Raw genomic sequence first — 25,831 nt, 5'->3', positions numbered from 1 at the left:
ACAACAGGTCTCGGGCTGGGTAGACTCCAAGCTGGTCGAGGAGCTCCGGCCCTTTCGGAACGTCGCTCTCTGAGGCGTCTGTCGATCTGTATAGCCAGCTGGATGAGATCCTTAAGAGAATCCGGAACCCCCACCCGGGCCAGCTCGTCTTTAAGGGTGTCAGAGAGTCCCTGCCGAAACTGGAACCTTAGGGCAGAATCGTTCCACGAGACATCCGCTTCCCAGCGGCGGAACTCCAACACATAATCCTCGACTGGTCTTCTGCCCTGCCGAAGGGACTGGAGGGCGCTCTCCGCAGAAGCGGCTCTACCGGGGTCATCATAGATCTCTGCCATGGTCTCAAAGAACAAATCAAGGCTTAGTAGTGCTGGGTGACGTTGCTCCACCAAACGAAGGGCCCACGCCTGGGGTTCCCCTTGAAGAAGGGATATCACAGCTCCTACCTTGATTTCTTCACTGGCAAAAGTCCTAGGTAACAGGGAAAAATGCAGACGGCAGGCACTTTGAAACCATCGGAATTTGGAGCGATCCCCTGAGAAACGTTCAGGCAGAGGTAAACGAGGTTCAGGAGGAGCAGCAACTGCACCCTCTCCGACTGGGGGAGGAACCACCGGGACAGCCGCGGGCACAGCAGGAGGGACTGCAGCGGCATCAGCAACAGGCCCAGTACCTCGGAGTTGGTCCCGGATCTCCTGATAACCCTTCTGGACTTCATCCATAGAAACACGTAGTTGTGTCACAAGGTCATAAAGAATCTCCACGGGAGAACGAGTTCCACCAGTGTCCATCTTGGCTGCTCGTTACTGTTAGGATTCTCTTCAGTCCCTGTTGACCCTCCCACGAAGGAAGAGGCGTTACCCAGTAGTGGAGTCTAGGTGACCACGGGTCTTCACCCACACTCCCTTGAGGGGAGTGCAGGACCACAACCCCAGGAGGGGGATGTGGAGCTTCGCTGCCTAGTGCCCTACCAGGTCACTACTGGGATTGCCTCAGCGAGTGGTCGGGAGAACAGGTGACACTGATTGTGGAGTAGACTTGGTCCGAGGGAGGCTGGAGATTCCAAGGCAGGTGGAGTATGCTGAAGTCGAGATAACAAGCCAGTGGTCGGGGCAGGCGGAGATCAACGGTGGTCGGGGTCACAAGCCAGGGGTCGGGGCAGGCAGCAGACAGAGAATATCCAGTAGGCAGAGCAGAAGTCGAGGCCGGCAGAGATCAAGCAGTAGTCGGGGTCACAAGCCAAAGGTCACAGCGGAAGATCAGGATCAGTAAGCAGGAACAAGGTTCACCAACAGGGAGACAAGCTGTCAGAACGAGCAGCACTGCATCTAAGGGCAGTGCTGCTTATATACCCTAGATTGGCGCCAGAATTAACGCTCTGCACATGCGCAGAACGTGTGCCTCCGTTTGCGCGTGCGCGCGCACATGCGTACGCGCGCCTGCCGCTACTGCGCACGCGCGCGGCCTAATGCGCGCGCAGCATCTTGTGCGCATGCGCACTGCGCGCCACGCCGCGCGCCGCTCAGAACAACAAAGTTTATGCCAATGAGGCCCTACGCGTGCGCACACGCGATAATCTACTGGGACGCTGCAGATGGCCGCCATGGTGAGTGTAACAACGTACTACACGTGAAGTGAGGGAAAGAATAGGAGAGCATATATAAAAGACCAAGAATAGCCATGAAAACCACAGTGTCTCTGCCCATTTCAAAAAACAACATGCCTGCAGTCCAACTGATATGCAATTCTGCGGAATTGAAAAATTAGAAGCACACTGGAGGGGGTGTAACAGGTTACGAGAACTGTGCAAGCTAGAAACCAAATGGATCTATAAGTTACAATCCCTAACCCCGCAGGGCCTCAATATAGAGGTGGACATGAATTGCTTTCTATCTAATGACTAAGGTACTTAATGCTTGGACAAGTGGTCTAGCGAGTACATATGTCAGTGTATGTATTGGGAGGGGAGACTTGATAACACAGATGGGAGGAGTGTATCAAACTTGCCCAATTGGGTACTCTGCTACTGTGTGCTAATGGGTTCATAGGATGTGGACTAGTATTCTGCTCTATATATAAGTGTAATTAGGCATTTGACTGATCTAGGAGGTGATATATGTCTAGTATAGTTCTCAGCCAATACTCTGTTGAGGGTTCAGATTGTCTTAAATAGATGATTTTATTTTGTTATTTTAAGCAGCCTTATTATGTGGGAGGAGTGGGTGAGTGAATCTGACGACGTGGTAGAGTTGTATATGTGTGTGGCGAATGGGGAGGGAGAGTGGGTAGGGAGGTATGCAGGGGATGCGAGATTCTGTGAGCCGGCCGCCTCTTACGCTATCCAGGCCTTAGTCAGTGCTCAGATCTAGTGGCCGGATCGCGAGGAGTGGGAGTGGTTACGCATATTTAATGCGGTAGGGCGCGTGCGTACTCCAGCCCCTGATGAGTCACAAGCCGTGACGAAACGCGTAGGGCGGAGCTTAGGAGACGCACGCACGCTGTATACAGGATACTGGCCGGGGACGCGGAGGAGGCGACCGGAGCTGTTCCTGGATGTGCAACTATGAAATGCTTTGATACAAGAAACTTTTATGTACGTGGATTTTAAAAGGGGGCCTTGGGTGCCTTATTAAACTGTTTTACACTATGCAAGGCTGTTTTGTCTATACTCTCTAGAAACCGTCTGGGATTTGATATGCCACATACCCAAGCAGCTATCTGGTGAGCAGGGTGAAACGGGGGGGGGGGGGGGGGGGAGACGAGTGTGTTTTCCCCCTGATCTATTGGTGGTAGCCTTGATCACTTCAGCTAACCTTTTTGAGCACAAGGGTGTTGTGATAAGGCGTTACTTGGTTACTTTTGGTTACTTGCTATGAGGGCTCCCCTCTTTGTCTCTGCTTATGTTTAAAGGTACTGTGAAGGCTACAAGAGGACCCTGCTGGCGCTGCTATTTTTGACTGCAACATAGACTTTTACCGTCAGACAGGTACAATACAATGGGGAAGATTTATTAACTCAAGTGCATGTAAAATGGAGAAAAAACTATTTAAAAAGTGAAACAGTTGATGTTTGTGCTGCTGTTTTCTTTTGCTTGTACTGTAATAAATTTAGATTGGCCAATAATCCGCTAATTTTACCTCTCCCATGTAGTATGAGATTTGTTCATGGTTTTCAAAGCCTGATGCTACATGGGGTGGTAAAGTTGGCCAATCAAAATTGGATGTACGTATGTATCCCTATGTGCAAGTTCTGATTTACTAATGCTGCTAATACCTAATGTTACAAATTATATTTCTCTGGTGGAAAGTAGCTCATCATTAACAAAGAAAGGTTCTAACAGAAGTAATTGCTCTAAGGATACATATGCACTCACAAAGAATCTGGATTTACCAATTTTGCCACATCCATGTATTATTAGAGCTCGAAGCGGTATTAAACTCTGACTCTGATAATATTCAATAAAAATGTGTTTTCCTACTTTTTATAACCCATACAGTTATCATATTTGCTTTTGTGCACAAGTATTATTCATTTAGAAATGACAAGTTCCCAAAGTACAGTTTATTTGCTCTGAAAGCTGCCATTGCACTTTATTCATAGCTACAGTATTTATATAATGTAATGTGCTCAGTGATTATTTCTGAGCTGTCTGCTGATCTGCACAAGTTAGAATGAGTTTCAGCACTGCCAGGGAATGTTTACATACCTCTCTTGCTACAATTAAGTAAACACAAGATAATGTTATCACCTGTTCGGATGCGGATCTTCCTGCAGGGAGCTTTCTATTGAAAAAGTAAAGGGGTAGCCATACATCTAGCGATTTGGCTGTATGATCGACCATTCGATTCAAATATTATATAGATTCGAGAGAGAATTGAGTGTGTTCCAGAATTCCCAAGCGATGAAAAGTGTCTGATTTCATGTCAAATCGACCAGCTTAGTTGATCGAGCAGGATGCAAGCTATCCATCAATCACACAGGAATCGGCTACTGTTCACATGTCATTCCATTGACTCTGAATCGATTTTTACATTCAGAGCATGGAGACACAACATCGGTCAGATTGAATGTGAATTGCAAAGGGTATCGTTTGCAGTGTGTGGGTCACTAGTTGAACGACTTTCGATCAACCATAGTGAAGTCGATTCCTTAATAAAGTCGATCGCTTTGTCAATGGAATCAGAATTACTAGCTGTAGGGCTTCCTTTAGTCCTCTGTTAACTGTTTGACTGCTGTTCTGCTAAAAAAAAAGTGGTAGTATATTATATGCTGTAAATAATCTTTGAGGGCTGGTGCACACCCAGCGGGGTTTTTGCAGCTGCTTGCGGCTGCGGATACGGATACGCTTGGTCAATGTATCTCAATGGGGTGGTTCACACCAGAGCGGGAGGCGTTTTGCAGAAACTCATACTCCCGGGGTGAGGCATTTTTTTGGATTGCGGAGGCGTTTCTGCCTCCAATGTTAAGTATAGGAAAAACGCAAACCGCTCTAAAAAACGGCAGTTCAGAGCGGTTTTGCAGGCGTTTTTGTTACAGAAGCTGTTTAGTAACAGCTTTGCTGTAACAATATATGAAATCTACTACACCAAAAACACTTCCCAAAAATGCAAAATGCTAGCTGAAACGCTACAGAAAAAGAAGAAAAAGCGTTTCAAAATCTGCTAGCATTTTGCGGATCTTCTAGCGGGTTTTGGTGTGCACCAGGCCTTAGAGCAAAGAAGAAATGCTGGGTTTCATACCACTTTAAAGTGTACCCGAGGTGAGAGTTATATGGAGGCTGACATATTTATTTCCTTTTAAGCAATACCAGTTGCCTGGCAGCTCTGCTGATCCTCTGCCTCTAATACTTTTAGCCATAGACCCTGAACAAGCATGCAGCAGATCAGGTGTTTCTGACATTATTGTCAAATCTGACAAGATTAGCTGCATGCTTGTTTCTGGTGTTATTCAGACACTACATGCAGCCAAAAAGATCAGCAGGGCTGCCAGGCAACTTATATTGTTTAGAAGGAAACCTCCCTATACCTCTCGCCTCAGGTTCACTTTAATTACACAATCTGATATATTCATAATCTGTTGGCCCTCATTCTACATGGAAGTGGTAAAATTTGACAATCAAGAGTGTATGTGTGTGTGTGTGTGTATGCTCCCTAACATCTGAAAATTGTTTATACAGTGCTGCCCATAGTTACTCATACACCTGGCAAATTTTGACTTAAAGTTACTCTTATTCAACCAGCAAGTAATTTTTGGATAGGAAATGACATAGGTGTCTCCCAAAAGATAATAAAATGATGTACAAGATGCATTATTGTGGAAAATAGACATTTCTCAGGTTTTATTTACATTACAGCAAAACGTGTCTAGTCCGAAATGATTCATACACTTCTCAATAATCAAGAGAAAAGCCTTTATTGGCTATTACAGTAATCAAACGCATCCTATAATTTCAGACCAGCTTTTTGCATGTCTCCACAGGTATTTTTGCCCATTCATCTTTAGCAATGAGCTCCAAATCTTTCAGATTGGAGGGTCTTCTTGCCATCACCCTGATATTTAGCTCCCTCCACAGATTCTCAGTTGGATTCATTCAAGTCAGCACTCTGGCTGGTCCACTCCAAAACGTTAATGTTGTTGCTGGCTGGATAGTGTAATGGTTAAGGGCTCTGCCTCTGACACAGGCGACCTGGGTTCAAATCTCAGCTCTGCCTGTTCAGTAAGCCAGCACTTATTTCAGTAAGGAGTTTCTTGGGCAAGTCTCCTTAACACTGCTACTGCCTACTGAGTGCGCTCTAGTGGCTGCCTCGCAAGCGCCTTGAGTCCGACAGGAGAAAGGCGCTATACAAATACTGCTATTATTATTGTCTGCTAACAATTTCTTCACCATTTTTGCTGTGTGTTTTGGGTCATTTTCATGCTAAAATGTCCACTGGTGCCCAAGGCCAAGGTTCTCTGCAGACTGCCTTATGTTGTCGTTGAGAATCCTCATGTATTACTCTTTTTTTCTTGGTGCTGTTTGCTGTGATTAGGTTCCCTGGTCCATTGGCTGAAAAACACCCCCAAAGCATTAGGTTCCCACCATGTTTGACAATGGGGATGGTATTATTTGAGTTGAAGGCTTCTCCTTTTTTCCTTTTTATGAAGGAAACATCATTATGACCAAATAGTCTTCTTTATTTATTATTTATTTATTGTATTTATAAAGCGCCAACATATTACGCAGCGCTGAACATTACTTTAGGTTACAGACAATATTTAGGGGTGACATGCAGCAATATGGCAATACAGGAATACAAGAAAAACAGATCACACACCATAGTATGAGTACCAGGTAATGCTTAGTCAGTCACTGGATGGAGCATGGATATTAGGCAAGTTAGGTTCACTCAGATGCATAGCATGAGTTCACAGTAATGGAGGTGCAAGATCAGGTAGGACACAAAAGGAGGAGGACCCTGCCCAAAGGCTTACAATCTAGAGGGAGAGGTAAGGACACAAATGGTAGGGGACCAGAGTCCAGCTGTAGGTTTAGAGCACTTGTGAGGGGTAGTAGGCCAGAGTGAAAAGGTGAGTTTTGAGGGCTTTTTTGAAGATGTTGGAGGGGGCTGCCCTAATGGGTGGAGGTAGGGAGTTCCATAGGTGGAGGTAGGGAGTTCCATAGTGTTGGAGCAGCTCTTGAGAAGTCCTGAAGGCGTGCATGGGACTGGGTGATGCGGGGGGCGGTTTGGCGAAGTTCATTGGAAGAGCGGAGTGAGCAGCTAGGTGTGTACCTCTGAGTAAGATCGGAAATGTAAGTTGGACAGGTTTTGTGGACAGATTTGTAGGTCAGACACAGTATCTTGAATCTGATTCTGGACTGGATAGGAAGCCAGTGGAGGGATTCTAGGAGGGGATCTGCCGTGGTGAAGCGATGGGAGCAGTGGATAATTCTGGCTGCCGCATTCATGATGGACTGCAGTGGGGCTGTTCGGGTCATAGGGAGACCAGACAGCAGGGCATTGCAGTAGTCAAGGCGGGAAATTATGAGGGCATGGATGAGGAGTTTAGTGGTGGCAGAGGTCAGGAAAGGGCGAATCTTACAGATGTTACGAAGGTGGAAGTTGCAGGACTTTGTGAGGTTTTGGATGTGGGAAGTGAAGGAGAGTGCAGAGTCCAGGGTGACACCCAGACAGCGGGCTTGAGAGGTAGGGCGAATGGTAGTGTGGTTAACAGTGACATGCGCATCTGGGAGGTTCGTGGATGGCCGGGTTGGGAAGATCATAAATTCTGTTTTGTCTAGATTTAGTTTCAGGAACATTCTGGAGGAGATGGCTAATAGGCAGAAGGAGACCTTGTCCATGGTGGTGGTGGATATGTCAGGGGTGTGAAGGTAGATCTGGGTGTCATCTGCATACAGATGATAGTTAAAACCCATGGAGGAGATAACCTTGCCAATGGAGGATGTGTATAGGGTGAACAGTAGGGGGCCAAGGACCGAACCTTGGGGGACTCCCACCGAGAGGTGGTTGGGGGTGGACAAGGACTCATTGAAGGCGGTCGTGAAGGAGCGGTTGGAGAGGTAGGATGAAAGCCAGGACAGGGTGAGATCGTGAATGCCCAAGGACCGGAGGGACTGGAGGAGTAGGGGATGATCTACTGGGTCAAAAGCTGCTGACAGGTCAAGGAGGAGGAGAATGGAGTATTTACCTTCAGCTTTAGCTAAGGCAAGGTTGTTGACCACTTTGGTGAGAGCATTTTCGGTTGAGTGGGCAGGCCGAAATCCAGATTGGAGTGGGTCTAGCAGTGAGTTGGCATTGAGGTACTGGGTCAGGCGTTTGTGAACCAGACGCTCAAGGAGTTTTGAGGCAAAGGGAAGGAGGGAGATAGGACGGTAGTTGAAGGGTAGCGAGCGGTCGAGTGAGGGTTTCTTGAGCAGGGGTAGTACAGTGGCCTGCTTGAAGTCTGAGGGGAAGGTGCCTGTGGATAGGGAGAGGTTGAACAGGGTAGTGAGGACTGGGGCCAATTCCGTGAAGTGAGGCTGGAGTAAATCAGAAGGAATGGGGTCAAGGGGGGAAGTAGTGGTATGGGAAGTCTGCAGTTTGTCCAGATGAGCATTTGCAAAGGCCAAGCAAGCTTTTGTGTGCCTTATCTGGAGAAGTGGCGTCTTCCTTGGTCTGCATCCGTGGAACCCAGCAGTGTGCAGTGTCTGTTGGATTGTTTGCCTTGAGACATTGCCACCAGTAGAGCCCAGATTCACCAGGATGGCCTTGGTGGTGATCCTTGCTTTTTTTCACCTCTCTCACTATCCTCCTAGCCAGCACAGGTGTCACTTTTGGCTTCCAACCACGTTATCTGAGATTTTCCACAGTGCAGAACATTTTGTATTTTTTTAAATAATACTTTTGCACTGTAGCCACTGGAACTTGAAAATGGCCCTTTAGAACTTTCTTGACTTGTGGGAAGCCACAATGCGCAGCCACAGGTCCTCACTTAGCTCCTTTGTCTTAGCCATGACTATCCACAAACCAACTGTAGAGAGCTGCTGTTTTTCACCTGTTGAGTTGATTAAAACAGCTGTTCCCAATTAATCAGGGTAATTAGGATGCTTTAGAACAGCTTGAACTATTTGGAATGGAATAGAACATTGGATTGTCCCACACAGTGTGACAGTTTGTGAAGGGTATGAATAATGTTGGACTGGACACTTTTTGCTCAAATGTAAATAAAAGCTGAGAAATGTCCCCCCCATCCCATAATAATGCCTCTTGTACATCGTCTTGGGAGACACCTATGTCATTTCCCGTCAAAAAATTACTTGCTGGTTGAATAAAAGTAACTTTTAAGTCAATTTGCCAGGGGTATGAATAATTATGGGCAGCACTGTATGAGCCTTGACTGCAAGCCAGAGATGTAGTACATTAATGTGACCTCATCTCCTGGCCGGGAGATGTAGTCATATTAATGCACTACGTCTCCCAGTGTGCATTGCGGCGGCCAGGGCAACACCTCCACCTCTGCAGCTGTGAGCTTTACTTTCAGAAAATATAGTTTTACAGTATAATAAAACTAACAATGTAATCATTTTAGTTTTTGCCCTTGTTACCTGATTATTCTGATCCATGTTAGAACTCTGGGCTCAAGGAGAGAAACACTACCGCATTGTCTTATTTTTAGATATTGTTGATTTATTAGCTAGGTTATCAATAGCCATTTGGTTCCTTCAAGAAATAGCTAGCTGATGTCTCTTCGCCTTGTTTCAATCCGGAAAGTGGTGGCAGCAAATTACCTTGATTTCCAGTGCAAAATTGATAACTTTATTTTACCGATTGTACATACAATTGAGATTGTATCATGTATGGGCACACCAACCAATCTTAAATGTTTACTTTGCTCACAGTGTATTCACCTCCAGAAACCTCTAGTAGTTTGTCACAAGGTGCTTGTCAGATCTTCCTGCGCAAAAAATGTAGGCTTTTTATTTTTTATTGATTTAATTCTGCAAAACACTTCTTTTGCTTTGATTTGTGTATAAAAATAAGTTTTCTTTAGTTTACAGCATTCCAATGAGACTTCCAATGTGTATGTTAGAAGAAAATGGAAAAAGCGGGCTGGGTTTCCGGTCTGGAGGCTTTCAGGTCTGGTGCAGGTATCAGATTCACCAGTAAAGCAGGTTGTGGGTTGAGTGCTGTGGGTGCAGGTCAACAAAAAGTAGACCTGCGCAGGCCTCTACTGTAGGTGTGTCAGTAGCTCAGACATGATAGGAATGAACTCATTCTCCCACTTAATTGCTATGAGACATCTGGCTTTAGTTAAATTGTGGTCAATATATTTTTCAAGTTTGTGAATCCTAGATGTCACAGGACCTTTATGTTTTGTATCTGTGATTTTTTTTTCTTCACCTAAGGTTACACATTACCCAGCAGAATTTTAAATTTACAAAAATACGATATAGAGACTACATCATTTAACAGAGATTGTTTGTTTTGCCTTTAGGGTAAACCACCTACAAAGAAGGCAACAGTATTGCACAAAGTCTCCTTGTCTACTAAAACTGGCGTGTTCCTCCATTCTCAGAAGTCAAATCAGCTGTCAGATGGTACATTTACTGGAGCAGAAGGTAAGACGCTTTGATAAGATAGCATGTTTTTGCTATGTATTGTTGCATGAGTTTGACTTGTACTACCTTCACCAACGTTTTCAATATGGTAAGTAGTCAGGGGCAAACAATTTACTTACTATACTCCATCTCCACTAACCCAGGGAGTAATGGAAATGTAGCCTCTAACTGCTGGTTAATTAGCATTTGCCAGCTAATTGATTAACATTAACTACTGTATATCCTTGGTTTGGCTAGTTAGGTTGCAAATAACATTTTCTAGTTCTGAGGTCTCTACCTCATTTTAAGTCGGAGAATAGTGGCAGCACATTACCTGATTTCCAGTGTGAAATTGATGATTTTTACAGATTGTACATACAATCGAGATTGTATCATGTATGAGCACACCATCCAATCTTAAATGCTTACTTTGCTCACAGTGGAATCGGACTTTCAGACACCCCTAGTGGATGGGACCTGAATGGCAGCTGTGGTATATATAGTAAGAAGGGGTAGCGTGTTGTCACAAATGTCTACTAGGTACTGCTTGAGTTCAAGGTAACTTCCAGGCGTCCCAGAGTCCCTATAAGTTGCTCCATGGTGTTCCATGTAGAATACTTAAAGGGTTCCTTGAAAGACTGTAACTGTGGATCCTTAAAGAGACTCTGTAATAACAAAAAGTTCTATGGGTGGTACTTACCTCGAGAGGGGGAAGCCTCGGGGTCCTAATGAGGCTTTCTCCATCACTGTAGCTGCAGGCAATCCAGCGCTGCCCCCCCCCCCCCCCCCCGACCCGTAATCCTCGCTTGACAAGCCTGACAAGGCTTGATATATTTACCTTCCTTGGCTCCAGCGGGTGGCGCTGTTGCGGCTCTCAGCACGGAAATAGACGGAAATGGCCGATTCCAGTCGGGTCTGCACTACTGCGCAGGGGCAGGCGTTAGACGCCTGCGCAGTAGAACGGACCCAACTGGGATCGGCTATTTCCGAGACCAGAGGGGCAACTGTGCCTGCGTTAGAGCCGGAAAGGTAAATATTTACATGCTCGCCGTTCCTGGACCCACAGCGAGACCACTGTGGGACAGAGGAGGAGGTGAGTACCCTCAAGGGCATATTTTTTAAATACAGATTCCATTTAAGGTATTAAAGGAGCTAAGATTTCTATCTCCTGATGAACTTTTTGACACCTGTATCCTTCTGTATTAGAGCATCCAGTTTTTCAAGTTCCAACGGGTGACTTAGTTCATTGTGTACATCAATGATGCTTGGAGCTGTGTGATATATCCAACAATTAAATATAGACCTGTCACAATACGCATCTGCTGGTAACATTGTGAACTGTCTGCATGAACTTTCCTAATTTCACTAACAGATGCCCTTGCTCTCCTCAGGGATCTTGCAACATGAACTTCTCTCTGCTTACCAGCAGAGGGCTCACTCCTCCAGGAACTGTATGTTTCTACAGATTAGGAGCAGTTGAAAAAGTTATGGCCAAAAATGGGCGCAATTGTCATTTATCGCTATATGTATACAGAAAGCTGTTACGCTATTTAGCGGGCGGCTGCAATTAAGTTGACATTTATCGTATTATTGTAAGGGATCAGGGAGTCTTAGGGTTAGGCACCACCACGGGAGTCTTAGGGTTAGGCACCACCATGGGAGTCTTAGGGTTAGGCACCACCATGGGAGTCTTGGGTTAGGCACCACCAGGGGGGTCTTAGGGTTAGGCACCACCAGGGTGGTTTTACGGTCAGGCACCACCAGGGTGGATTTAGGGTTAGGCAGCACCTGGCTTAAGGTGACGCACGAACAGGGAGGTCTTAGGGTTAGGCGCCACCAGGAAGGTCTTAGGGTTAGGCACCACCAGGGGAGGGTTCTGTGTGAGAGTAGGGAGAGGTTAGGTTATAGTCAGGTTCAACATTATCGGTAAATTTACTGATAATGTAATACTGCAATGAAATAGTTTTTTACCGGTTTTGTTATTTAAGGTTGTGCTTAAATTATTTACTGATATTTATTTATTTGTTGTATTTATAAAGCGCCAACATATTACGCAGCGCTGGACATTAGTTTAGGTTACATACAATATTTAGGGGTGACATACAGCAATATGACAATTCAGGAATACAAAAAACAGATCACGCAGCACAGTATGAGTACAAGGTAATGCTTAGTCAGTCACTGGATTGGAGCATGGAGATTAGGCAAGTTGGGTTCACTCAAATGCATAGCATGGGTGCATAGTAATGGAGGTGCATGATCAGGTAGGACACAAAAGGAGGAGGACCCTGCCCAAAGGCTTACAATCTAGAGGAAGAGGTAGGGACACGAAAGGTAGGGGACCAGATTTCAGCTGCGGGTTTAGAGCACTTGTGAGGGGTGATAGGCAAGAGTGAAAAGGTGAGTTTTGAGAGCCTTCTTGAAGATGTTGGAGGGGGTTGCCCTAATGGGTGGAGGTAGGGAGTTCCATAGTATTGGAGCAGCTCTTGCGAAGTCCTGGAGGCGTGCATGGGACTGGGCGATGCGGGAGGCGGTTTGGCGAGGTTCATTGGAAGAGCGGAGTGAGCGGCTAGGTGTGCACCTCTGAGTAAGATCGGAAATGTAGGTTGGACAGGTTTTGTGGACAGATTTGTAGGTCATACACAGTATCTTGAATCTGATTCTGGACTGGATAGGAAGCCAGTGGAGAGATTCACGGAGGGGAGCCGCCGTGGTGGAGCAATGGGAGGAGTGGATAATTCTGGCTGCCGCATTCATGATGGACTGCAGTGTGGCTGTTCGGGTCATAGGGAGACCAGACAGAAGGGCATTGCAGTAGTCAAGGCAGGAAATTATGAGGGCATGGATGAGGAGTTTGGTGGTGGCAGTGGTCAGGAAAGGGCGGATCTTGCAAATGTTGCGAAGGTGGAAGTTGCAGGACTTTGTGAGGTTTTGGATGTGGGGAGAGTAGAAGAGTGTGGAGTCCCGGGTGACACCCAGACATCGGGCTTTAGAGGTAGGGCGAATGGTAGTGTGGTTAACAGTGACATGCACATCTGGGAGGTTCAGGGATGGCCCGGGTGGGAAGATCATAAATTCTGTTTTGTCTAGATTTAGTTTCAGGAACCTAGCGGACATCCAGGAGGAAATGGCTGATGTGCAGGAGGAGAACTTGTCCATGGTAGTGGGAGATTTGTCAGGGGTGTGGAGGTAGATCTGGGTGTCATCTGCATACAGATGATAGTTAAAACCCATGGAGGAGATAACCTTGCCAATGGAGGATGTGTATAGGGAGAACAGTAGGGGGCCAAGGACCGAGCCTTGAGGTGCGTACACACATGCGACTATAGTCGTTTGTAACGATCGTTCCCCGATCTTTACCAACGACGATCGTTACAAAAAACGAACCAACGACTATTAAGGCAAACGACGAACGAGGCAAATCGCTACAAAACAAAGTTCTGTCTTGGCGGATTTTTACCACCGACGATCGTTAGCAAAAGTGGCACATCGTTGGAAACGATCGTTCGTACCAGGCTGGACATGCGCATTTCACTTTTTCTCCAAGGAACTTTACAATTTTATGCGCAGGCGCATTAAGTGCTTTTACGTGGTGTAACGTTCGTTCTAACGATGTGATCGTTACATACTTTTTACAACTAACTTTACTTCGGTCGTTCTTTCGTCAATTAAAAGATCGTTCGTCGTTGACAACGAACGATCGTTGTCGCATGTGTGTACGTAGCATTGGGGGACTCCCACCGAGAGGTGGTTGGGGGTGGATGAGGACTCATTGAAGCAGGTTGTGAAGGAGTGGTTGGAAAGGTAGGATGAAAGCCAGGTCAGGGCGAGGTTGTGAATGCCCATGGACTGGAGAGATCAGAGGCTGCGGTTTTTCTGAGTAACTAAAATTTTCACATCCTCCTAATGCTTCCTGGAAGTGGTACGATCACGCTTCCAGGACTTTTTGACTGTGGCCATCTTTTGGCCAAATAGTAAAACTACACCCACATCCGTTTTTTATTTAATAAATTTTTTTTTTTACATTTAAAATTAGCTGTTTACTTCCCACACCAAAAATTACCCAAATAAAATTTTTAATAATAAAAAAAATAAATAAAAAAAATACAAACATAAATAGTTACCTTTATTCCAAATAAAATATCGGCGCCATACATTGTGATAGGGACATAATCTAACCACTTCAGCCTTCAGTCGTTTTCACTTTATGCATCCGAGCAATGTTCACCTCCCATTCATTAGCCTATAACTTTATCACTACTTATCACAATGAACTGATCTATGTCTCGTTTTTTCCGCCACCAATTAGGCTTTCTTTGGGGGGTACACTTTGCTAAGAGCCACTTTACTGTAAATGCATTTTAACAGGAAGAATAACGAAAAAACGGAAAAATGCATTATTTCTCAGTTTTCGGCCATTATAGTTTTAAAATAATACATGCCTCCACAATTAAAACTCACGTATTGTATGTGCCCATTTCTCCCGGTTATTACACCGTTTAAATTATGTCCCTATCACAATGTATGGCGACAATATTTTACTTGGAAATAAAAGTGCATTTTTTCCGTTTTGCATCCATCACTATTTACAAGCTTATAATTAAAAAAAATAGAAAGATTTCATGTTTACATAGATATTTAAAAAGTTTAGACCCTTAGGTAAATATTTATGTGTTTTTTTTTTATTTTATTTAATTGTAATTTTTTTTTTATTATTCAACATTTTATGTGGGTATTTTTGGGAGGGTGGGTTGCAAATCAATTTTTTTTTTACATATTGGTCTATTTTTTAAATTTTTTTTGCATTTTCATGCAGTTGGCTTTTTGGCCACAAGATGGCAGCCATGAGTTTGTTTACAATGACTTCACTCTAAGCATAACACGGACGCTTAGAGTGACGTCGGGGGAAATAGGGACAGAAAAACCTCAGCTTCCGTGCGAAGCTGACGGTTTTTCTCGGGGGGGGGAGAGCAATCAGTGATCGGGCACTATAGCCCGATTCACTGATTGCCTGGCTAGCGAACCACGGGTCGGGAGTGCATGTGCCCCCGCGCGATCGGCCGCGGGAGCGCGCGGCAGCGCACATGGCCTCCTGGGCGTAGCTACTACGTCCAGGAGGCCAAAGTAGTTAAAGAGGAACTCCAGTGAAAATAATGTAATAAAAAAAGTGCTTCATTTTTACAATAATTATGTATAAATGATTTAGTCAGTGTTTGCTCATTGTAAAATCTTTCCTCTCCCAGATTTACATTCTGACATTTATCACATGGTGACATTTTTACTGTGGGCAGGTTATGTAGCTGCTCCTAGCTGTTTTGGCTGTTACAGACAGCTGTAAACAGCCATTTCCTGTCTGTGAACATTGTTACATTGTGGCAGTTTGCCCAGAGTATCGCGGTACCAGAGCTTCTTGTGGGAGTGGTTTCATCACAAAATCAGTCATACAGCGCCCCCTGATGGTCTGTTTGTGAAATGCAATAGATTTGTCATGTAAAAGGGGGTATCAGCTACTGATTGGGATAAAGTTCAATTCTTGGTCGGAGTTTCTCTTTAAATGGTGTAATAAGCGGGACAAATGGGCAAATAAAATACATGGGTTTTATTTACGCTAGCATGTATTAATTTCAAACTATAATGGCCAAAATCTGAGAAGTAATGAATTTGTTTCCATTTCTTTCTTAATATTCCTGTTAAAATGGATTTAGAATAAATTAATTCTTAGCAAAATGTATCACCCAAAGAAAGCCTAATTGGTGGCGGAAAAAAAAAGATCTAGATCAATTCATTGTGATGAGTAGTGATAAAGTTATTGGCAAATGAATGGGAGGTGAAAGTTGCTCAGATGCAAAAAATAAACAACCCTGTGGACTTAAGTGGGTAAATTATGCCCCTATCACAATGTATAGCGCCAATATTTTATTTGGAAATAAAGGTGCATTTTTTCCGTTTTTTCGTCCATCACTATTTATAAGCTTATAGTTTAAAAAATATTCGCCCTTAGGTAACTATTTATGTTTTTTGTTTGTTTTTTAATTGTAATTTTTGTTCCATGAAAAATTTTATTTGGGTAATTTTTGGTGTGGGAGGTAAACAGTTAATTTTAAATGTAATAATGTGGGTTTACTTTATTAAAAAATGTATGTAGATGTAGTTTTGCTATTTGGTCACAAGATGGCCACAGTGAGATTTCCAGGAAGCATAAGGAGGTTGGGAAACTTTTTTTTTTCCTCAACAAGACTGCGGCCTCTGATGAGAAGCCGTCGGTTTTTATGCCGGGGACTTAGATCAATGAAATGGAACTATGTTACGATTCATTGATCTCTGGGCTACCCGGGGGCGGTGCGGGAGCATGCAGAAGCACAGCAGAAGCCACCTGGACGTGATTGTCACGTCCAGGCGGATTAAATAGTAATGTACATTGCTGGTTACGTTCCTTGTTTATGTTACTACACTTGATCAATACATTCCCATTATTCATTTATTCCTGTTTTCAATCCATCAGTTATTTCCCTTAACGTCACATTTTCCGGTCTTTTTGCAGGTCTCATGCATTGCTTATGTTAAACCTGAAAGGCCCCTATCAGGTTGGTTATGATTTGGACTAGGTGGTCTACTAATACGTAGGGTGGCCTTACACCAGTGGTTCCCAACCCATGTGCCGCGACACATACATGTGTCGCTGCAGCTTCGGGTATGTGTCGCGACTCTGTCGGAGGGGAACAGAGCAGTGGAGGGAGAGCTGTGGGCAGCGGCGGAGAAGGGGGCCATCTCCCCCCCTTCTCTCACCTTAGAGTGCTCTGCCTCCCTCGCTCTCCCCTCCGATACTAAGTGTGGCGGTGCTTGGCAGCAGGCGGGACTTACCTTCGGTGTTGCTCCGAGCGCCGGCCGGAAGTTCTGGTTCTGCAGCCGCTGCTCTGGTCTGGATCAGGCCAGAGTAGTGGCAAATCATCCCGCGACGAGACGAGACCAGACGGGACAGAGACACGGAAGGTAAGTTTCGCCCCTCTGCCAGCCACCGCACTTCGTTCCGGAGGAGAGAGCGAGGGAGGGAGAGCACCCTGAGGTGCCGCTCTCCTTCCCTCGCTCTCTCCTCCTGGGGGGGGGGGGGGGGGCACCTGGCTACATATACTGGGCACATATATCCCTGACTACATATACTGGGGACATATACCGGGGACATTTACACCTGCCTACATATACTGGGGACATATACACCTGCCTACATATACTGGGGACATATACCCCTGCCTACATATACCTCTGGCTACATATATTGGGGACATATACCCCTGGCTACATATACTGGGGACATATACCTCTGGCCACATATACTGGGGACATATACCGGGGACATATACACCTGCCTACATATACTGGGGACATATACACCTGCCTACATATACTAGGGACATATACACCTGCCTACATATACTGGGGACATATACACCTGCCTACATATACTGGGGACATATACTCCTGCCTACATATACTGGGGACATATACACCTGCCTACATATACTGGGGACATATACTCCTGACTACATATACTGGGGACATATACCCCTGCCTACATATACTGGGCACATATACCCCTGCCTACATATACTGGGCACATATACACCTGCCTACATATACTGGGCACATATACCCCTGGCTACATATACTGGGCACATATACCCCTGGCTACATATACTGGGCACATATACCCCTGGCTACATATACTGGGCACATATACCCCTGGCTACATATACTGGCCACATATACCTCTGCCTACATATACTGGGCACATATACCCCTGGCTACATATACCTCTGCCTACATATACTGGGCACATATACCCCTGGCTACATATACCTCTGCCTACATATACTGGGCACATATACCCCTGGCTACATATACTGGGCACATATATCCCTGGCTATATATACTGGGCACATATATCCCTGGCTACATATACTGGGCACATATATCCCTGGCTACATATACTGGGGACAACTGGCTGTTTGTCATTATGTGCATTTACTGGTGAAAAGCTGTCTCTTATTATGTGCATTTACTGGTGAAAAGAGGTCTCTTATGTGCAATTACTGGTGAAAAGCTGTCTCTTATGTGCATTTACTGGTAAAAAGCTGTCTCTTATTATGTGCATTTACTGGTGAAAATCTGTCTCTTATTATGTGCATTTACTGGTGAAAAAAGGTCTCTTATGTGCAATTACTGGTGAAAAGCTGTCTCTTATGTGCATTTACTGGTAAAAAGCTGTCTCTTATTATGTGCATTTACTGGGGAAACGCTGTTACGTGCATTTACTGGTGAAAGGCTGTCTGTCATTACCTGCATTTACTGGTGAAACGCTGTCTCTTATTTGCATTTAGTGGGGAAACGCTGTCTCTCATTACATGCATTTAGTCTACGTGTCACGGAGATCTGAACGTTTGGTTTGATGTGTCACGACTCCAAAAAGGTTGGGAACCACTGCCTTACACAATACAATCAGATTTATCGATTGTCATGTTTTTCCCCCCAAAATTATCAAATTTAAATAAAATCGGTGAGAATAGAGGAAAAAATATTTTATTTATATAAAGCGATAAATATCTGACCGGATGTGCTGTAAAAATCATGTAGATTTGAGAATCGAATTGTGTGTGGTAGGTTGTATAAAATAATGAATAGATATAAATAGAAAACAAACAAAAGGACAATAAATGGTAGAAGTCACTATACACACATTCTAAAAATTATATAAATACTTTATTTTAACACAGCATATAACTTAAATTAACACAGCATACAAATTGCATTAGAAGACATTGGCCTCAATTCACTAAGATCATGCTGTTGATAAGGCAAGAGGAAACTTACTACCACACATTGATAGGTATTTTCAGTGTTAATTCACGAAAGAACCTTGCCTTATTAAAGTGTAGAGCAGGGGTGCCCACACTTTTTCGTCTCGCAATCTACTTTCAGAATTTCAGGGGCAGAGTGATCTACCATCCCCCCCATCCCCTTTAAAAAAAATAAAAACTTTTAGAAGATGGAGGTGAAGCTATTGCTCACAGGAGGCTGTTTAGTGATTTACATGTTTCATCTCAGCACTGTACAGACATTGATCTAATAAGCTACCGTACAATAGTTCATGATCTTCTAGCTCACAGTCTGCCCAGCCAGCAGCCTGTGACAGCCAGGCACAAACCGTTTTGTTCCTACCTGCAGCGTTAAACTCTGTTGGCTAAATATCATCTTCCATAGGTAATCGGCACTCACTCACTACACACTGGGGAAGGACCACGTTTCTGCCTGGAGGGGAGGAGATAGTGTGCACGTCTGGCAGCCTGGAGGGGAGGAGACCTTCAGCCGCACCTCTTCCCTTCAGCCTCTCTCCTCTCCACCCTGATGCAGCTACGGCAGCAGACTCTGACAGCTGTCGCCACCGCACTGCAGCAAATTCTGATAGACACGGCTATGCGGCCGCGATCTACTAAGTAGGTGGTCACGATCTACTGGTAGATCACGATCGACCTATTGGGCACCCCTGGTGTAGAGATAAGTTTTCACAGTGAGAGTTATCTTATCATTTCTGTCCTTAAGTTATCACCTCTGTAGTTAGTTCCACATGCAATATATAGGATAGGGCCTGTTTTTAAATTTAGAATTCTGTAGTCATTTTAAGGATTGAATAATCAACTTTAGAGATCTCACCTTAACTTAAAGACAGAAGAGTTAATCAGGTTTGCCTGAGGTAAATTGTTTAGTGCAGTGTTTCCCAACCGGTGTTCCGCGGCACACTAGTGTGCCGCGGGATGTTGCCTGGTGTGCCGTCCTGTGGTCCGCGGGACTGTCCTCTTTCTCCCCCCTCCCGCCGTCCCCGCGGCGGCCGCCGCTTTTATTACCTTAGCAGCGGCCGCTCTGCCCTCTCCGGCACGTGTATTTATTCAAGCAGCGTATCTTCCGGCTGCTCTGTGTGATGCGCAGGAAGCAGGGCTCGGTTACCATAGTAACGGTGATACATATCGCCGTTACAGGAAGCCGCTGCTCTGCTTCCTGCCGCATCACACAGAGCAACCGGGAGATACGCTGCTTGAATAAATACACGCGCCGGAGAGGGGAGAGCGGCCGCTTTTAAGGTAACAACAGCGGCGGGGACGGGCGGGGGGCACCACCTACCCATACTGGCTATACCGGGGCACTATACTGGCTATACCGGGGCACTATACTGGCTATCCTGGGGCACTATACTGGCTATCCTGGGGCACTATACTGGCTATCCTGGGGCATTATACTGGCTATCCTGGGGCACTATACTAGCTATCCTGGGGCACTATACTAGCTATCCTGGGGCACTATACTAGCTATCCTGGGGCACTATACTAGCTATCCTGGAGCACTATACTGGCTATACTGGGGCACTTTTCTGCCTATACTGGGGCACTATTCTGCCTATACTGGGGCACTATTCTGGCTATACTGGGGCACTATACTAGCTATACTGGGGCACTATACTGGCTATCCTGGGGCACTATACTGGGGCACTATGCTAGCTATCCTGGGGCACTATACTGGCTATACTGGGGCACTATCCTGGCTATACTGGGGCACTATACTGGCTATACTGGGGCACTATACTGGCTATACTAAGGCACTATACTGGCTATACTGGGGCACTATACTAGCTATACTGAGGCAACTAAACTCCCTATACTGGGGCAGCTATGCTAGCTATGCAGCCCCCCCCCCCCCCCCCCGGGAGAAAAATTTGGTCAGAAAATGTTCCCCGGGCCGGAAAAGGTTTGGGAACCACTGGTTTAGTGAATACTACATGTCTTATCGCCATGGTGTTATCACTAGAAACAGTACACTAGACAGGAGATGAGTTTAGTGAATTGACTGATAAATAAAGAAAAAAAAAACTTTCCCATTTAGATGCCTCCAACATGAAAATGTACCTAATTAGAACCTAAAATAAGTGCCCTGCAGCAAGCAGTGAGCTGAAACCTGTTCATGCAAAGGAAAAAGGAAGTTCATATCCTGCAAGAGTGAAAATTGCAGCTAATTCTGCAAAATGTTGTCTGAAAGAAGGTTTGGATGATTTCCTTGCGTTGAGGGATATCCATGACTCTAACTGGTAGAAGGAGGTGCCCAGAACAATAAAATACATTGAAAACACTAACAAGGAGAGGAAGAGGTTGGCCTCCCTATTTTTTTTTAACAGTTTAATTTTTATTGATTTTTAAGAAAAATTAAATACAACAGTGTAAGAAGAAGAAACAAATACAATTGTGGTTGACATAGTATGACTATTCATCATATAGAATCACGTTACAAACATTCTCTGAGAAGCAATGAGATATGCGTATAAATACTGTTTGTATTACCAAGAGTATGTCATATACTATGTTGGCAAATATCGAATATACCACATTGTACGTGAAGAGAAGAAAGAAAAGAGAAGAAGAAGAAAGAGAGTGACCACCCGAGCCCAGATTCACCCCCGGCCCCCCTATCCCCAAATCGTCCATTCAGAGAAGGATAAAGGGGAGATTATTATTCTAGTATTGGAATAAACTCAGAGTCTGTAGGGTCCATAATTTTGGTTTCCCACACACCCAAAACTTTATAATATTTTTTTGGACATCTCCTATTCAGGTATTTAGTTTTGTATAGTGGCAGAAATGAATTAATAGATTTGGCCCACATTCCCAGTGTAGGGGTAGAAGGTTTCCTCCATAGTTTAAGTATTTCTTTTCTGGTCTGGAAGCAGAGGGTTCTGACAAAGATCTGCTTGTGGTTAGTTAGAACATCCTCCTCCATTTTCCCTAATAACATGAGGCCTGGGTCTAGGGGGAGAGTAATTTTTAGCAGTTTATTAATTGTTGATGATACATCCTTCCAGAAGGGGATAATCCAAGGACATGACCAAAACACATGCACAAATGATCCACGTTCTGTGTGACATCTCCAACATATATCTGAGATGGATTGATCTATTTTGTGCATGCGTTCCGGCGTGTAAGAAGCATGATGTAAGAATTCAGTCTGGACTAATTGGTCTCTAGCTGATGTGACTGAGGTTGAGTAGAGTTCTAAGATTTCGTCCCTGTCGTCTCTCTCTAGTTCTGTCACCACTAATTGCCATTTATGCAAGCATTTATCCAGTCTGTTATTGTTTAGGGTTAGAAGAGACAGATCTATTGCTAAGAGTACTTTTGGCAGGTCTCTGGTTAAGAGTAGGTGTTCCAGATCGTCCATGTTAAGTGTAGGGGGAAATTTCCCAAACTGTGAGGAATAAGCATGCTTAAGCTGAAGGTATCGAAAAAAGTGTGATTTAGGCAGATTAAATTGTGATTTTAGAGAATCAAACGGTAAAATAGAGTGCCCCTGTTGAATATGAGCCAATGTTTTAATTCCAAAGCTAGTCCAAATTACCGGGTCAGGAATAGTCAAGAAGTGCTGAAGTTGGGTATTCCCCCATAGTGGAGTATATGGTGAAAGCACATGTTCCCTTGCCAGCGGAGCCCTAGCCGCCCTCCATGCCTTCCACACCGTAAGCATAGCCTGTGTAGTTTTGAGAGAGCATTTGGGACCTCTGTACGGTAGGTTTGTCAGTTTCTCATATGAGCCAAGGATTGCAGCCTCTATTGTAGTTGCAGGGTTATACTCGTCTTGTGAGAACCACCAACGAGTCGTTACTAGTATGGAGGCCCAAAAGTATTTCTGAAAATTAGACATAGCTAGCCCCCCCTGTTTTTGAGTAAACATAAAATATCTAAAGCTATACGGGGCTGCTTACCTGCCCAAATAAACCTAAGAAGGATAGAGTCCAGTTTTTTTTTTTTAATTTCTGCGAAAGCCACACTGGACAGTGTCGGAAAATATAGGTAAATTTAGGCAGGTAAATCATTTTTATTAAGTTTATTCGACCTATTAGGGTTAGTGGTAGCTTATCCCAGACTTTTCATTTACTTTCTAGGGACTGCACTAATGGGTCAATATTTAAGCTTTAGTATGTATTAATATCTTTTTTAATTTGCACTCCAAGATACTTAAATTGGGGAATTGATCTTAGAGGGTTAGGAGGAGGAAGATTGCTCGGAGTAGAAGGGTCAAGATGAAATAAGATTGATTTAGACCAGTTTATTTTAATTCCAGGTTTCTCCAAATGTATTAAAGAGCTTAAGCGCTGCGGTTAGGGAGGAACTGGAGTCACTAAGGTACAAAAGGACATCGTCCGCATATAAAGAGATTTTCTATTCCAAATTACCTAGTTTAAGGCCCTGACCACTATTAGTCTGTCAGACATTAGCAGCCACAGGCTCCATTGCCAGATCGAAAAGCGCCGGGGATAGAGGGCAGCCTTGCCTCGTACCTCTTTTTAATTCAAAAGGTTGCAAAATATTATTACTTGTTTTAATTTTGGCAGTAGGACTCTCATACAAGAGCTGAACCCATTTTCAAGAAATTCTCCCCAAACCCAAACTTCCGTAGTACTGCCCACAAATAGCGCCATTCAACTGAGTCAAAAGCTTTCTCTGCATCAAGAGAAGCGATAACCCTCTGCCCTTTATTAGAGTGCTCAGTCTGGATATTTGCAAGCAGTCTCCTGATGTTAATATCTGTCCCCTTACCAGGCATAAACCCTCATTGATCTTGGTGAATCAATTTCGTTATTATCTTGTTTAGGCGAGTAGCAATGACTTTAGCCAAAATTTTGGCGTCCACATTTATCAGAGAAATCGGACGATATGATGAACACATAAGGGGTTCCTTATCTGGCTTGAGAATAACTATTATTAGTGCTTCTGACATGGAGGCAGGGAGGGAACCCCCAGCAAGGGAACTTTGAAGAGTGCTCTTAAGTTTGGGTGCTAATAATTTAGTGTATTTTTTGTATAATTCCACCGGCAGTCCGTCTACCCCAGAGGATTTCCTAGACTGCATGGATCCTATCGCATCAGAAATTTCATCTAACGTTAAGGAAGCTTCTAGTAGTTGTAGGTCAGTATTTGACAGCGTGGGTAATGTAACTTCTGTTAAATATTGGTCTATGTCAGTATCTGTAATCACCAGTCTGCTAGAATATAATTCCTTCTAAAAATTAAAGAAAGTTTCATTAATCAAAAGGGGGTTAGAAGTGACTGAGCCATCTTTTAACTGTATTGACGGGATAGCCGAGGAACCTGTTGGGTCTCTAGACACCCAGGCTAGCATGCTACCGTTTCTGTCACCCTGCTCAAAAATCCTTTGCTTTTGATCCAGCAAGGATTTCTGTACCGTATTTATTCTGTATATTTCAAGTTCCTGGAGGGCTAATTGCCAGTTTCTATAGATGGTATCATTAGCAGTTTGAATAAAATCTGCTTCTAGCTGCATTGCTTTCTGTTCCTTCCAATGAACTAAAGCTTTAGCTTGTGTTCTGGCCACCCCAATAGCTTCCATATACTGCCCTCTAAGCACTGCCTTACTGAAATCCCACTCAACTTGAGGAGAGGTTGAGCCCAGATTATCTTCCCAATAAGCCATTATTTTGCGTTTAATTATGTCATGGATTGTAGGGTCAGCAATCCAGTGGTTAGACAGGCGCCACAGACGATCCCCTTGATTTAAACCAGTACTTAATATCCGCTCTAATGGGGCGTGGTCACATATTCCACGGGCCAAGAAATTGGAGGATTTAATTAGAGGAAGGACATCTGTCGAGGCTAGGCTAAGATCTATCCTAGAGAGAGTAGCGTGGGTAGTTGAGTGGCAGGAAAAAGCCTTTACCCCTGGGTGTTTCCACCTCCACACATCAGTAAAATTCAGTGTTCTCCCCAGGCTCTTTTAGCCGGGCACTCCACCCGGCTAGTTTTGGTGAGCCCCCGGCTGTTATCAGCTCACCTCCTCCTATGCTGTAAGCAGAGTTGTGCACAGAAGCACCGGCCCTGCATTCTGTCATCTCAACCCACCCGGCTACTTTTTCATGTCACCCGGCTGGAAAAGATTTCTGGGAAGAACACTGAAAATTGCACGTATTAATCCATCTGGCAAAATCTAATATATCCTTATTAGAGTGTTTAAGTCTGTCTAGAACAGGATCTGGAATAAGGTTAAAATCGCCACAAATTATAATCTTAAGAAGCAGTCATCTGCGCCACTAGAGTCATAATATTATCAAGAATTCTAGGATCCGCCAGGGGAGGTAGATAAACATTAATAATTATCAGCTGTATAGTGTTTATGGTTGCATGCAAGATAATATATCTGCCACCTGGGTCAATTTTAAGATCATGCATTTTAAAGGTTACATTTTTATGTATTAGTATAGAAACCCCCCTGGAGTAGGTTGAGTAAGTTGAGTGATAAGCATGAGCCACCCAAGGCTTTTTAAGCGTAAGGACCTTGCTTCCTATTAGATGGGTTTCTTGTAATAAACATATTTGTGGCGAATGCTGTTTGAGAAAATTAAAGACCAGTGAGCGTTTAATTTTAGACCCTAGTCCACGGACATTCCACGAAAGTAAATTAAGTATAGCCATTTGAGGTGAAACTAAGGACAATATCTCCCAAAGAAAGAGGGAGCAGCATAAACTCACCAGAACAGAAGGCCGGAGGGTCCTCAGGGCGCAGGCGGCCATAAAGAGGAGAGAGAGTAGAAAAAGAAGAGAGAAATAGACAAATACGAGACAAGCATAAACAAATAAGGGACATTAACCAAATTCCCAACCACCCCCACCCTACATCCTGGATCTGGAACATAACTTCAGGACGTTTTGGATC

General features: G+C 44.4%; 1 protein-coding gene across 2 annotated transcripts in view; it reads left to right on the top strand.

The window, feature by feature from the left end:
- Window positions 1-25,831, top strand: part of L3MBTL2 (L3MBTL histone methyl-lysine binding protein 2) — a 336,131-nt gene that overhangs the window by 81,987 nt on the left and 228,313 nt on the right. For both annotated transcript variants that reach the window (XR_011022081.1, XM_068240208.1), the window contains exon 4: window positions 9,970-10,093. Coding sequence is in view for 1 of the 2 variants with exons in the window: in XM_068240208.1 (XP_068096309.1) it covers window positions 9,970-10,093 (124 nt within the window). In the remaining variant the exon portion in view is untranslated. The remainder of the gene's footprint in view (window positions 1-9,969; window positions 10,094-25,831) is intronic.

This window comes from Hyperolius riggenbachi, chromosome 6 (genome assembly GCF_040937935.1).
Source record: "Hyperolius riggenbachi isolate aHypRig1 chromosome 6, aHypRig1.pri, whole genome shotgun sequence".
In the NCBI taxonomy this organism is placed as follows: Eukaryota; Metazoa; Chordata; class Amphibia; order Anura; family Hyperoliidae; genus Hyperolius; species Hyperolius riggenbachi.
This window is presented reverse-complemented; position numbering and strand designations above follow the sequence as displayed.